The sequence below is a fragment of the Tachypleus tridentatus genome, chromosome 7 (genome assembly GCF_004210375.1).
Source record: "Tachypleus tridentatus isolate NWPU-2018 chromosome 7, ASM421037v1, whole genome shotgun sequence".
Taxonomy (NCBI): domain Eukaryota; kingdom Metazoa; phylum Arthropoda; class Merostomata; order Xiphosura; family Limulidae; genus Tachypleus; species Tachypleus tridentatus.
The window spans coordinates 1,459,280-1,475,523 of NC_134831.1; the positions used below are offsets into that span (position 1 = coordinate 1,459,280).

Sequence of the window (16,244 nt, forward strand, 5' to 3'; positions counted from 1 at the left end):
AGATTGTTATTTGAGTACCCTAACCATGAGGCTAATTATTAATGTAGGTGAGTATTTACTAGAGTTAGAGAATGCAGGAACTTAGTTGTAAAAGTCCATTTATCTAGCTGACTGGAATATACCAAGTCTAACCGACTGTTTCTAAGAAAGAAGAATGTATGGTGTTGCGATGTAAAATATATCAAACAATACATCGATTAGTTTTAAAGAAACAGTGAAATACTCAATTTTCCTAACCAGATTTAACAATATAAAACATTGGATATTTCATAATTTCTCTATTTAAAGGTTGACAAGTATGGATTAACGTGTTTTAGTTTAAATATTTATATAAATCCATAAAAACCTTATAAAAAATACTAAAGACAAATCTATGAAAAAAAAGTTGAAATTGACTCATTAATCATGAGCAGTATGTGTTAAAGTCCAGGGTGTTTTTTATAATAGATTTTTCACTAATATTACAAAACTCATTGCTGAACTTTTGTTTGGCATAATTATTTTAGGCACAGTAAATGTTTAAAACAAACTTCATAGCATATTGAAATATTATACTTAACTAATTTAAGACCCTGTTTTTATGGGATTTACAAGTTTGATACATGAGTTATAAAACATAAGAAATAGTTTATGGAGATTGTGAACTTGTTTATGAAAATCATGAGTACAGAATTCAATGTGTAAAAATATGATTTTGTGAACATTGAAAATTATTATTTTATATTTTAACAAATGATTTGTGTCTGTAAGTTTTTTTGTTAGTGTATATTGAAGTATTGATGTTTTTTAACTAGAGTGTATTGAAGTGTTAATGTTTTTGTAGAGACGATGTTTTAATGCCCCACTAAATCCTCAAGCTCTGGATGATGTCAAGGCCATAGTAAAGAAGAATGTGGATGACGGTATTTCCAGTACAGGCTTGACCCTAAAAGGTTTATACAATAGACATGAGTTGATAATATTGATATATAGATTGTTTTTTATATTTTGTTTACAATAATCCACCTGCACCATATCTATAATAATAATAATAATAATAAATAAAGTTGTTTTGTAAACCTATGCATTTCTCATGGTGGACCATTGGTCTTTCATCTTTAAGTCCATTTGACTGTCTCCAGTCAAGTGTATTGCTCAAAGTACGTACGCTATAGTTGATACAGGATTATATAATGCCAGTTTTCAAATGTTTTACATATATATATGTGTGTGTGTGTGTGTGTGTGTGTGAGAGAGAGAGAGAGATATACCTATGATTTTTTTTAAAGGCACTAATGTTGACTTTTTGTAAGAAGCTTGATCTCAAAGATTAGGCTGATAATTTCATATTAGCCTTGTTTAAAGTCTTAAACTTGAAATACTTCTTTTCAAGCTTATTTTTATTACAGCATTTCATATGCAGTTTTTCTCTTGGATCTTTTGTCATTTGAAAAGTTGTGAAGAGAATTATGAGACTTGATACAATGTAACATTTAAAAAACATTTTTTTTTGGTTTCACAAAAACAAATTTGTACGAATTGGTGAAGCTGTATTTACATTGTATCGTCTTCAAATCCTATATAAAACACCATTTATATTCTATACATTTTACCATTATATGAAGTTTAGTCTCATGCTTAGCATTTGCCCTTGCACAGGTTACAGCAATAGTAATTCCCATTATCTGTATAGCTTTGTAACAAATTCTGAATCAAATAATAGAATGGGCTTCATTTTTATTTATGGTAATCTTGTTTATTACTGTTTTTACAGATGTATTTTCTCTACAAGTGGGTTTTCTCATCACTGTTTATATTTTCTATGTAGTTTATTTCAAATATGATATCTCGCCTCTTCTCACTGTGTAGCTTTTCTAAATTAGTATTACCTTCTATTGGTATAACTTTTCAATGTTTGCCACTAGTTTTCCACTTTTGCATTTCCACATATAAATGATTATGCAGCAGCTCTCAACCAGTGTGACATGACTTCTATTGTAACCAGTACTCTCTCTGCATTTGTACTTATTAATCACTTCTTTATTTACAGTAGTACTGTACAGATGTGCTTGTTTTTGCTCACAAATTTGTCAGTGTTTTTCTTTATACTACTGAATTAGTTTTTGTTAGTCCTCTATTTACAGGGTCCTTTTTGCTAAGGTATCGTCGATTCCATCCTGTGGCAAATGGTGCCTGACCAGGTACACTTTTTTTTGAAAATTTGCCCTATTCTTCTTGTAACCATGCTCAGTATCAATTACATGGAAGTTTTTTCTACTGCAAATTTTACGTACAATTCCAGATCCCATCAGGTGTTAAGTCTGTCTGTGTGTAGATGAAGTGTTCTGTAGGACTGCTAGTAGTTCCCTCTAGTGGTCTTTTGCTTCATATGTTTGTCCCAGACTGTACACTCACGGACACACAGGAATAAAGCAGACAGGGATTGCCGCCCATCTCTAATACTCCATAGCATTGAGACTCTTCTTACTGTGGGCCTTATGTGCAACTCCAGATGCTGCTGGGTGTTAAATGATCCACTCCATCAAGGTAGTAACTCTGCTTTTGAAAATAGTGATGTGATCCTCTGGATTCTCCAACACTTTTTCCCTCCTTTCTTCTAATACAGTATGGAAGTTCTTTACACTTAGCGGTTCCTAGCCTGTCTTCCTGAGTGATACATCATATCACTCAGTTGAGAGTAGGACAGTAGCATTCTGTGATAGTTTATGGCACATAGCACTTCCTACTGTGGATCTGATGCCCAGTTACAGATGCCCCAGGTTTTGTTTATAGCACTATGCCCTAGTAATGCAACTTTTTCCTACCATGGCACATGGTATTCCTTCTTCCTACCATCTTCCAGATGTACATTCCCAGTAGGTTTGGTGTTTGATAGAGATGGCCCAATTACAGTTAGAATTGTGTCAACAACATTCATGGTATCCTCTCTGCTATATAGATATAATGTACAATTCCAAATACTGCCAGGTTCTGGTTGAAACACACTGCAAAGTTAGGTTGGATGCTGTTCCCAGGGGGTCTGGTGCTGGTTGGAGGTGGCTCAATTAACTTAGCCCTCACATATATGCTGGCTGATATCCTAGCTTCTATTGCAAGCTGTATGAAAATATGCTCAGTGCTGCCAGATTTTGAACTGGAGATAAATGCCTGATTAGAGGTCCCTCTTGCTGGATGTCAATTTGTGGCAGGTCTAGTGTGGGTTATAGCTGGATGAAGCACGTATTCTTACTTATGTATGGCTAGGTATTCTTCACAGTCTAGAAGAACCACATTCAATGCCACCAGGGTTTGGAATGGAGATATAATCCACCTAATCTATGGTGCATCAAGTATTGATTGGGCTGGAAATGCTTGCAAGTGAAGCAGATTTTGATACAGAAGCTTGTCTTCTCTACCAATTCCAATTTCAAGGTGAGCAGTAGGTGACCCTCTATTATTATGGAACTGATGTGCAGTTCCAGATACCTTCAGGTATTGGATTTGGTCAAACTACCACTAAAGTCTGTCGTGCCTTGGCCACTTGCCACCTAGAGGCCCCATTAATCGGTAGTTGTATTATGACATTCCTTCATGTTTTTCCATTTCTTATGTTCACAACACAGCAGTCATAAAAGAGTAAAGATTATATCTAGAACAGATGTGGTGGAATATTCCACTAAGATGTGTGTGTGTTTTTTTTATTCCACACCTCATGGTCTCTCTTTGGGGACTTCCTAAAGGGGATCTTTTTTTTCACCAGTCCAATATGGAATTCTAGCTGTTTTCTGAGTAGAAGTAAGATGTATCAGAAGTGAACATTTTCCTTAATTGAAAATCTCTATTTCTGTTAGATATGTACCTCCTCTCACATTTCCCATTTCTGGTGATGTGTGGTGTAAGTCTTCTGATCAGTTTCAAAGTGTTTATTAAGTGCAAATGTGGAGAGGGTGCTGGTTACAGTAGGGGTTGTTTTGTGCTCACATTGGTGGAGAGCTGCTGCATAATCACTAACATGTGGATATGCAGAAGCAGGAGGTGGAAAGCTACTGGTGAGCATTGAAAATGTATGCCAGTAGAGGGCAGTAATAATTGAAAATCTATTTTGTGAGAGGAGGTATCGATCAAAAATATTTTCAGTTTAAGAAAATGTTAACATTCATTTTCAATATTTTAGCATTATGTTTTTGTTTTTTTATGAAATAAGTACTTTGGAATGCATACATATCATTTGTATTAATAAAGCTTCCAACTTGTTCATATTGAAATCAGTTGTTTTTTCATTTGGATTTTTTTTTTAATTTTAATTCAGAAAAGCTTCAATAACACTAGACTTGTATTCACTGTATTTAGCCTCATTTGTTTTGAGAAAATTCCCATATTTGCTGTGCTTAAGCTACATTTGTTTGTTTTTAGTAATAGATTTAAATGTGTTTAATAAAGTTAATTGAAGGGGAAGTGATATTTTAACTGTGGGATCTTGTGAGATTTTGAGTCATTAACAAGGTGAAATATCTGATAAATTTCTCACTTGTCATTTTGTATTTTTAACATGTCAGTAATCAAAAGTGAAAGTTCACGTGCACACAAAGGATGTTGACAGCAAGAATGTTTTTTTTGGTGGGGGGGTATTTATTCTGTTTTGTTTTTTCTTATTACTAAAATACTAGCTTAATATCATATACAAGTAAATTAAGTAGAGAGGTTTCTAGAAAACCTTTTGAAAAACAAGAACTGGAAGTAACTGGTTGTGTTACTAAGTGTCTAATCATCATTACTTTAGAGTAGTGCAAATAACTTTTCTGGAGTTTGTATACTATTAAAAGTCATGCTCACAAGAACTGATGGGAAAGTAGGCCTACATCCTTGTACAGCCAGTACTGTAAAGGTTTTGCCAGTTTTTAAAGGATCTCTATTTTTTTTATTCTTAGTTAAACTTAAGAATTACAATAAATTATTTGTTACACTGCATAACAAAGTTTTTGCTGTTGGGTATTCCTTATACATTTTTGGCTGCTGTTCACAAAAACCACTCCCAAATTTGCCCATCATGTACCATTTCATCGAAATCTTCAGTTTTGTCATTTTATATATATATATATATATATTTGTGTCCAAAAGTATTGTTTCTGTAAGAAACCTATGAACAATGTTTTGTGCAGTCTGGGCATGTCCAGGCATGAAATCAAGCCAGGTTGGAAACTGTTCTGTGGAAGTATGCAGCCCAGGCATGCCTTGGCTGGCTGGAGCTAGCTTGACACTGTCTCAGCAAGCTATAAATGTGGCTTGCATACACAGATGCTGCTCATTGGATTAATATAGACCTTATAGTGTGTACGTATTGTTTCAGAATATAGCATTGCCTCAGTAGCATTCTAACAAGTAAGTTAGATGTTATAAACGTTTTACAGGATGATTGGTATTGGTCAATATGTCTCTTCAATGTCGTAACAGCTATGATACATTCTGCTATATTTGTGGCGAGTATAAGCTTGTTCATCAGAGACTCTCAGTGACTGCTCTTATGAAGAAAGCATATCATCTGTATTTTGGCTGTAAAATTGGTGATCAAGACCAGGAATGGGCGTCTCACATTTGTTGTGCGATATGTGCTGTCTGTCTGAGAGCTTGGCTCAGAGGCACTTGAAAGACAATGCCGTTTGCTGTCCCATTGATGTGGCGAGAACAGAAAGACCATGTGACAGACTGTTACTTCTGTTTAACTAATGTGTCTGGTTTCTCTGCCAAAAACATGAACATGAAGTCAATTGAATACCCTAATCTGCCTTCAGCAATGAGACCCATGCCACTTGACGACAATCTTCCAATTCCAAAACCACCAGAGGAATGGACCTTAGATGAACCAGATGAAGAAACTGCAATGCAGGGAACTGGCAGTGACATTGATCTTGATTTTGAACCATGCTCCTCAGATGATCCACATCTCATAATACAGAATTAAACGATCTTGTCAGAGATATGGATCTGTCAAAAGCAAAAGCTGAATTGCTGGGTTCGAGACTGCAGGAATGATGTTTGCTATCACCAGGTACAAAAATTTCTGTTTTTTAAAGCTGCCAAGATGATATAACAAAATTCTTTGCACAAGTTGACAGTCTCTGTTTCTGTGTTGACATCGAAGGATTGTTCTCTGCTTTGGGTTGTGATCATGACCTGCAAGAGTGGCGTCTTTTTATTGATTCATCAATGTTAACCTTCAAAACTGTTCTGTTAAACAATGACAACCTGTTGGCTATGAAGCACACATGAAAGAAACCTACGAGAACATGGAAATGTTGCTGAAGCACATCCAGTACAGCAAGTACAACTGGAATACCTGTGGAGATCTGAAAGTTGTTCCTCTGTTACTGGGACTGCAGCTTGGTTATACAAAGTACTGTTGTTTCATTTGTGAATGGGACAGTTGTGCCAAAGAGTCACATTATTCTACACAGAGTTGGTCATTCTGTAAAAAGTTAGTTCCAGGACAGAAAAATGTGGCGCATGAATTGCTTGTCGACCCAGCAAAGATGTTTTTGCCTCCTTCACATAAAATTGGGACTTATGAAGAATTTCGTGAAAGCAATGAACAAAGAAGGCGAAGGTTTTCGTTATTTAAGACAGATGTTCCCAAGAATAACTGAGGCCAAGATCAAAGAGGGCATTTTTGTTGGCCCTCAGATCAGACATGTTATGAGTGACAAGCAGTTTGAAGATCTGTTAGTTGGGCTGGAAAAGATTGCCTGGAAAGCCTTCAAAGACATTTTCTCTCTGTATTCTAGAATGAATTTATTTTTTCATAGAAAACTGAAGAATTTCGTTAGTGTAAAATTCCATATAAATACATTTTGTAATATTTAGAAGCCAACTTGGAAAACAGTGTCTTGGGTACTTTTTGTTATCTAAATCTGAGCATATGTCCACATCAATAAATCTTGGTTTCTTTAGTTGTATGTTGTCCATGTCTGTTTAAATGATGAAACTTGAGAGCTAAATATATTTTATTTTTCTCAGTTGAATAGCGAATTGAGCAAAGTATTTAACAATATAAAGAAGTTAAAAGCATGACTAATGTAAAAGTAGGATATTAGGTGCACTATATAAAGTGGGAAGTGGTAAAACTATACCTTTAAAATATATACATTTAATGTACTGTAAGTAAAGTTTGAAGCTGCTGTAACATTAATACCTTTCTATCCCTGTGACTTTCATTAATTGCTTCTGTAAGTTGAATTTCAAGGATACTTTTGGAACTTTTGAGTATGTTTACTTAGGTGGTTGTGTGACAGTACAAATTTATGAAAGAATATAGCAGTTTTAACCGTAATGGTAAACCTGACATGTTAAATTTCCAAGAAGAAAGACTAAATTTGTTTTTATAATTTGAGATTTATTTCTGTATTTTTATTGTTTTAGCCACCTGTCAATAAGAATTTTTAGAAGATTCATAATAAAAACATGGTTATAATTACGTATCTTTAATTAGATTTTAATTTTTTGTTTATGTCATATAAACCTTATTTTGTATATTACTGCTTGTTTGTTTTTGAACTTTGCCAGGCTTTCTCTTTCTTCATACACTGTTCATTCAACGGGGGCGACATGAAACAACATGGACTGTTCTAAGAAAGTTTGGCTATGATGATAGTCTGTTTCTATCCAAAGACTACCTCAGTCCTAAGTAAGAGTGTGAATATTTTACGGTTTCTTCTACTTGATATAGGTTTAGAAAAAACATTTTAATAAGGGAAATGAAATAAAGTGTTAGCTTCATAGCTATGCAAGGATTATATCATATGAATGGGGTGCTAATTGTTCCAATTTTTGTTGTCAAAGCTAACTCCTTTGTCAGTTGTAAATCCAAACAAACAGAAAATGCAACACATGTCAGTAATACCATTAGACACCTAAGCCTAACAAGAAGTATGATTATGGTACTTGTTTGGATTTGAAGTTGTGTTACTTGTAGGGATTTGTATGCTATACTTATACAGAAGGCTTCATTAACGATAGTTTTAAATTGAGAGATTTAAAATAGCATGCTTTAGATATAAACTTAAGACATACCATGTTTTGTTTTGTTATTAATATTTAATCATAATTTACTAATATTCTGTAATATTGTGGTCCATTCAACTGTATTGGTGTTTGTTTTTTTATCTCTTTTAGTCTTAAAGTCCCTGTTGGATGTAGCACAGAACTGTCTTACAAGGGCTATCAGTTTCTTCACAAATTGTTTGAAAAACATGATTTGGTATGTAATTTTCTCGTGTGTATTGTAATTGTGTATTTTTATAAACTTTGTGCAATCAGATATAAAATACCATAATCAAAAAATGTAAAAACAATTCACATCACTTCTGCTGCCCCACTAACATGACCTGCCTAGACTACTTGCATAAGAGGTTAGGCACATACAGTTTTGAATGTAGGACATCTTGGTGACAGAGAGGTTAAACCTATTCCACAATACCTCTAGTACAAAAGAAACTTTAACCAAATGATCTGATCTAAAATTACAAACTGACTGACTTATCTATTTAGAGACACCAGATAAAGTAATGCTTTCAAAACTTGGTTGTAAGGGCAAGTGTTTAAACTATGATACTGTTCCCAATTCCTACTCAGTCGTCTGACAATACCACTACTATTGTAAACAAATTTGAACACAAAACCTTAACATGTAAACACTGCTGTTCAAGATGGGGCTTTGAGTGATGTCAGATCCATTCCCCAAATACCATTTCCTTTCACATAGTACTATTTATACCCAGCTCTCCTTTGCCCATATGATATTATTTTGTGCTTTCTGGCTCCTAATTTTATTTGTGCAAAGTTTGGAAAAGTTCACAGGTCACATGTTACTCTTTCAATTATATAGTTGTTGGAACATTACAGTAATAAAATTATCTTCACCCTAATCACAGAAGGAGAATCATTGTGATTTAAGTAGTTGTTCATCATAAAAATAAGATCCTGATTCCTAAAGTTTAAAATACCAAATTACTTATAGTGAGATCCACATGTTACATGATTTTAGGTTTTGCCTGTCACAACATTCAGTATAAAGAACTGGGTAAAGTATCTGAATGAGATCACTCAAGTTTTATATAAAATAAACAAAAACCCCAGAAGCAATGTTAACAGAATTTTTTGTTTACATTTTTCTCTGTGACTTGAATTATTTCTTATTAAGTGTCCTGTAATCAGCAATTCATGGAACCATAAGTAGATTGTATGTAATTGTTTAGAATTATTATTATTATTTTTTAAATGATGGAGTGAATGGATTATAGGGTTAAAAGCCTGTTATCTGAATAAATACATTTATTTACTTTCACTCGTAGATTAGAATGTGATAAGAACTAAAAATGAAACTCAAATATAAAATAAGTTTGATTTTAAAAATTGGAGAAACAAGTATGACTTGTATTTACATAGAGTAGTAATAGAAGGCTTGAAACTTCTAAACTTGGAATACATATTGCCATATTAAGTGTTTCATGGTGAAAATATGCAATTTCTATGTAATATCATTACTATGTTATTCCTTAAACAGGACAAAGATGGATGTCTGTCATCTTTGGAGCTTCAGGACTTGTTCAGTATCTGCCCAATCTTGCCCTGGGGACCAGAGCTCCCGTATACTGTACCAACCAGCGAAAAAGGATGGGTCACATTACAAGGATTTCTTGCTCAATGGACGTGAGCTGATATTTCTTTATTTTTCAAAACATAATCTTATAATGGAAGTTTTTTTTTACTAGTTATTGAGAGCAAGTAAACTTCAGAAACGTTTTTAAAAAGTGCAAAATATGGAGTTACTTTACTGTGTTTCAGAAAGTTATTTTATTTACCATCTTAACTTCACTTGAAGGCCTGATGGTTAGGGCACTGGACCCTCAGGTTTGAATCCCCATTGCTGAGCGTGCTCACTCTTTTAGCCTCGAGGCATTATAAAGAGACCATAAGTCCCACTAGTCATTGGTAAAAGAGTGGCCTAAGAGTTGGTGGTGAGTGGTTTTAACTAGCAGCTTCCCTTTATCACTGTAAAATTTGGGACAGCTAGAGCAGATAACCCTCGAGTAACTTTGCACAAAATTCAAAAACATCATTTGAATTAATATATTTGTTACTCTACAAGTTTTGTTTTTTATTTATTGTGTAATTATTGCTTATATGTGAATTTGTTTATTCCATCTGTGGTATTATTTGGGTAATTACTGTTTATGCCATCTACGATGTTTGTGTGATTGTATTTTTCACAATCTCTGTTGATGGTGAACAGTTGCTGAAACAACCTGTTATAAACATAGTGAAAATGTGTAAGTTAGACTTAACAATTAGAAGAGAAAGAAAATTCATAATTTTTTTTATAAAAGTCTACAACTAGGTGTTTTCTCACCATTATGTGGTGAAATTAAAAAAAAACAACTCAAAATAATGGAGTTTTGAAAGTTATAACAAGAGAACAATGAGGAACTGAGAATTCAAGGCTTGCTTTCTTTATATTTAATCTAAACATATTAAACATTAGAATGTTCTATTATAATTATTACATTTATAGGGTTTTTGAGTCCTTTATAATTCACCACATAGTAATCATCTAATGATAGTGAGAAACCTTTTATTCAGTATTATTTTGCTTGAAATGTTGTACTTTGGTGGGGTGTGTCTGTCACTGGTAATAAACATTGTCCCTATCTAATTATTATTATTATTTTGTGATTATTTATTTATTTAAGTTTATGATTATTTACTCTTTTGATTTAACAGCATTTTTATAATATGTTGCCTTAACTGTGTGTAGCTGCTCTGTTAACACAAATAAGTTTAAGTTAGCACAAAAGACTATAACAAGGAATTGTAATATATATATTTCAGTCCATTAAATGTGAGAATAATCTTGTTTTTTTTCTCTCTCTAATTTCAAAGTGAAAATACAAAACTTTATAATGAAACATAGACACTAATACAACTGCTAAGTCCAGTGCTGATGAGGTGTTTCAAGCAGTACCAAACCTCAACATGCTTTCTGTGGGATGCTACATGCATGGTAGTTGTTGAGATGCTATTTGTATCAGCAAACTGTTTGGCAGTGACTGCTACTATTTGAACTGTATGAAGGTTGTGAAGTATTACAGCATACATGTGGTACGTGGGGAGGTGAACATTATATACCGTTTTTTCCGCCTAATAAGCCGAATTTCTGGCCCTAAATTTTGGACCTGATTTTTGGGGGTCGGCTTATTGGCCGATCACTCCTTTCGGAAATTTCTTCTTCTTAGGAAATGTTTTTCTTTTGAAAATTACCATAGGCGGTAATTTTGTCCCATCAGCAAAGCACGTTAAGTGAAACATTGTTTCTGGAATTTCATTGGTTACCTAATTACAGTGAGTGGAGCCAATAACGAATGACATATTGATTTCATCTCTGTCTCAATACGACACGTTCTGCTTTACTACAGAACGCTAATGATCACACACAACATGCATGCTGATGCTGAAACGAGACTAAGAAATCATTTTGAAGAAACTTGTCACTTCTTAAAATGGCTTCGGCTTATTGGGCAGTAATAAGCAAAAACCCTCATTTTCAGAGCTGAAAATTGGCCTCGGCTTATTCGGTGATTCGGCTTATTAACCGGAAAATACGGTATGTAGTATGTACAGAAATATTTATTTTTCCAGTATCTTTTTATCAAGATAAGAGCTGTTTTTGGCCAATACTTAATAACTTTATTTTCTACTGACTCAAGGCTGACCACAATACTAGATGTTCAAAGGACACTTGAGTATTTAGCTTATCTTGGGTACATTTATAGTCCAGATGACAATCAGCTGTCAGCAATCCATGGTAAGCACTGGTGAGGTACCATTTCTCATATTAAAATATTAAATAGTCTTTTAGAATTATTTTCTTCCTCTCTAAAGAATAATTCTCAGCCTTAAGCTTAAAGGTAGTTATTAACCTTAGAGTTTTTTTGGCTGAAATTTATGTTCTGATAGCAAAACTAACAATTTTGACATTTCCCTGAATAAAATCAATGGTAGTTTTGTTAGATATGTTTTTAAAACCTGACTCATTAATACACTTTTTTAATTTTGAAACGAAGCAATTTTTTTGTACAGAGAAATTGTACTTTTTGTTTTCCTTTATGTGAAATGCTACATTCTCTTCATATTCAACTAAGCATACACAAAGTATGTGATATCACATCAGATACTTCCTGTTGACCTGTTTTAAGATAACTGTTAATATTTTTGATCAACACAAATTAATTGTCAAGTTTTATAGGAGGATCTTTCATAATTATGAGGATGATGAGTGTACAAAAAAATACCACAAAAAACTAAATATCCTGAAGTAATTACAAAACAACCTGTATCCTACTTAGAGATTCTTCTGAATGCTGGTTTGTTGGTCAGGTTTTAGTGGACCTTCTCTTTGAAGATATTAAAATTTTTGTTGTCATAATATTAGTGATAGTAAGTTAACAAGATTAAATATTGTATATAAGAATATGTTTTACCCTAGTATGAATATACATTGAAGTGCTTTGCTAAATGAAATATGCCTGTTACCTGAAATCATTTGAAAGGTGTTTACCATGGCTTTAATGCCCACTAAAGTGCTTTATGAGATAAAATATACCTGTTACCCAAAAGCATATTGTAGGGGTTAGAAAATGTCTGCCATGTAGGAGCACTTTGTAGAAGGAGCTGTGGTAACTTCAGTGTTTACTAAAGAACTTATCTCAATAGAAAATACTTGGTACCTAAAATTTTGTGATGGGGGAAGCCTTCTTAAAATACACCTTGGTAGAAAATGTTTGCTAAAGTAACCTTTGTTTAGGGAGATATGGTGATTTCTCATGCCTCTAAAAATACTAAATATGTGCTTGATCTAAGTTTGTTTTTACATTGTCTTGAAATATGACTCTGTATTTTGTATTAAAGTTTTCACTTTCCCTTCCCAATCTGCTGTCAGAATTTGTGTAAAAATACTGCTGTTAACTGAACAATAACTATGATTTGTTTACAGTTACTCGGGAAAAGAAGATTGATCTTCAAAAGAGACAGACTGGTAGAAATGTTTTTCAGTGTCATGTAATTGGACCACAAGGTGCAGGGAAGGTATAGAACTACATAAAACTATCTGATTTAGTTGTCCAGTTTGTTTTTTTCTATTATAGGAAAAGTCCTCTTATGCACTATTAAATATAAGCCTACTTGTTTCATAAGCTGTTGCATTTCAAAATGGTCTATAGAGATTAATAGTTTGAAAGTATCATTTAGTTAAAGAAGAAATAATGTTAAGTTATACTTTTTACTTTTTTTATACATATTTTCTTCTAATTGGTTGTATGTTTTTCCCTTTGACCCTTTTAAAGGGGTCCTTGTGTTGTAATGTAAACCTCTTTGTGGTACCAAGCAGGAATATGTTGCTCTATTTTCCTGACATACAACATTTACGATTGACAAAAATATTCATTCAGTGTCAAAGGAATTTAGGTTAAGGTCATAAATATCTTTAAAAAGAAACTTGTTTGTCCCACAAGATATCTAATCACTTGTATTGTGGTTTTGCTGAAGACAGGAAAATGTACATTTGATGTTACAAAGTGACAAAGTTGTGTGGAAAATTATCAACAGTAGATAAGAGTCAAATAAATTGAAATGGTTTACAAAAATCTTTAAAAAACAGTGGACTTTCTGATAATTATTAGAAATTGGAAATGTATTACTTTTTTTTTGGTAATTGTTAAATTTGGAAGCTTTAAATCCACTCAGACACACGTGGACTTTACCTTGGGCTCAGTTGAGAGCCTTTAAACTCTCTTCTTTCCCCTTGCTTGTTCTTTTACCTAAATAAGCTACAAAAAAAAACTTTTAGCACATAATTAATGAATTTCTATTTGGAATATAAAATTCCTCAGTAACAAAACTTAAATGTTATTTTAGAAAATATGCTAGTTGTGACTTTGTCACCCTGAACACTTGGACCAATATTTTTTTAAGTTTCAATTTGTTACTGAGACATGTTTAAGTAATCTTTAATTAATTAATTTTAGCTGTGGCATAATGGCTAATAGAACAGTTCTGAGTTGTTTTTATATATATATATATATTAAATACAGACTTTTAGCTCATGGCTCCATCATCTCTTGACTGATCTAATTACAGTGAATTACATAATTCACTCTAATCCTGTCTAAAAGAATTTCAGATGCTGTGGCTTATTGAAGATTCCCTTTTCTTTGACTTGTTATAAATAATTTCATTACAGTTGTAAAAAAAATAAATGAAGCTTTTTATGACACTTCTTCTTTAGACAAATTGTTTCCTTGGTTCCCAACTAGTTTTACTGTGTGAGACCACCTTGAAGCTTTAGAACAGTGAAGTTTATATCTTCTTTTCAAATTCAATAACCGTATAACCCTATGTGCACTTTTATCTTCATTTTACTTTGTGGGATGTGTTTAGAATGTGTGACCTTATTTGGATGGAGAACTGTTCATATTTTAGTAGATGATGCCAGTGTTCATTGAATTTTATTATCTTTTATTCAGTATTGTGGTCTCATAATAGCATTTGACATTTTCATAACACTGGCTCTTTTGAGCAGAGTAATCAGAAGTTCTTTAGCTCACAATTTCTGCGAGTCGGTTGTGGAGAGACATCTTTATACTTTTTGAAGCATTAAGATTGAAAACTAGCAACTCAGTACATTGTACAATATTTGGCATATCTTCATCATGTTGTTTAATCCATCCTGAAAGTTAATACAGTGTGCTAGTGTTCTGTATTTAAACACTATATACTCTATTTTTGATTTTCATAACATTGTGTAAGAATATAGAAAATGAATTATGTATTTCTAATCCAGTTTTACTATTTGAATATGTAGAAAGATATATCTTATTTCATGTAATAGCTGCTCTTTATGTTGCAGCCACCAGATTTTCTTTTTTCTTTTATTAAATTAGTTTTACAGGTGTATTATTTCTTAAACTTTTCAATTTTAATGTATATTTGAAAATGTATTGATTTGGTGCATATTGTTCTACAGTTAATTATATTTTCAGAGGTTTTGTGTTTATAATGTTTTAGTGGTTAATATTATATTGACATTCCATGGTTTGATATTTTTGTCTTTTTGATATATAGACCACATTCATGCAAGGTTTCTTAGGCAAAACATTAGAACAACAAGAAAACCTGAATAAAGCTCACCTTTCACGTTATACCATCAACTCTGTACAAGTTTATGGCCAGGAAAAATATTTACTGGTATGTTCCAGTTTTATGTACACCTGTCTAGTTTTAGTTCTTGTGTTTAATGTATAACATGTTTTGGTTTTTTCCTTTATAACACAAACATTTCAGAGTTGAAGATTATAAAATTTGACTGATGAAATTACCAAGCTTCACTGACATTTATTGCAAAAGGCATCTTCTTGATGTTGCCAGTAAACACAGCAAAACATGTTGAAGGTTAGATATATGTTTAGAGTAGTTAAGCTGAAGATAGTTGTTTTTAACTTTTCTTTGTTGTGCTTACAAGAAAGTAAAGGCATTTTTCTTAATATCAGTTGTGTGAGAGTAAAGTCCCTTATGTAATTGTCTTACACTTACACAAGGATTAAGACTTCTTTCTTAATCTAGAAAGAGGTCCTTAATCTCATATAATTTTTTTATCTTTCAGTTACATGAGATTGACATATTTGGAATCAATGACACTCTCACTCCACCAGAACTACAGTGTGATGTTGTGTGCTTAATGTATGATGCTAGCCATTCAAGATCATTTGAATACATAGCTAGGATATATTTAGTAAGTATTTAAATTTATTTAAGCATTGTTACTTGCTTAAATGCTTTGGCTACATTGTATTTAAGAAAATGTTTTGATGTGCTTTGTTAAAGATTTTGGAAGTTTTTTTTTTACTTTGAAGTAAAAAAAATTATTTTATTCATTTCAACTATGAGTTCTGTGATTTCTTTAGTTAGTATTTTATATAAGCTAATACTGAAACAGGTATCTGGAATGTTTTTGTTGTGAGTGATAGAAAGTTGCATTTCTAAATACTGATGTTTATTTCAATTAAATGTGTATTAAAATAAACATACATTAGTTAATCTATTGCATGTTTAATGTTGTTTAACATAACATTTGTTAAATTATCATATAAAATACTTTATGTGCACAGTTTTCTAAATTTATTTTTAATTAAATATGCTCATGTTAGTTTAATGACTATGCT

At 32.6% G+C, this 16,244-nt stretch overlaps 1 protein-coding gene across 9 annotated transcripts in view; it reads left to right on the forward strand.

Annotated features, from left to right (window-relative positions):
• The window catches only part of Miro (mitochondrial Rho GTPase), a 55,544-nt gene that overhangs the window by 24,165 nt on the left and 15,135 nt on the right, over nt 1–16,244 (forward strand). For all 9 annotated transcript variants that reach the window (XR_013030395.1, XR_013030396.1, XM_076509906.1 and 6 more), the window contains exons 11-18: nt 824–932; nt 7,537–7,657; nt 8,146–8,230; nt 9,536–9,681; nt 11,736–11,833; nt 13,022–13,113; nt 15,148–15,270; nt 15,686–15,814. Coding sequence is in view for 7 of the 9 variants with exons in the window: in XM_076509906.1 (XP_076366021.1) it covers nt 824–932; nt 7,537–7,657; nt 8,146–8,230; nt 9,536–9,681; nt 11,736–11,833; nt 13,022–13,113; nt 15,148–15,270; nt 15,686–15,814 (903 nt within the window). In the remaining 2 variants the exon portion in view is untranslated. The remainder of the gene's footprint in view (nt 1–823; nt 933–7,536; nt 7,658–8,145; nt 8,231–9,535; nt 9,682–11,735; nt 11,834–13,021; nt 13,114–15,147; nt 15,271–15,685; nt 15,815–16,244) is intronic.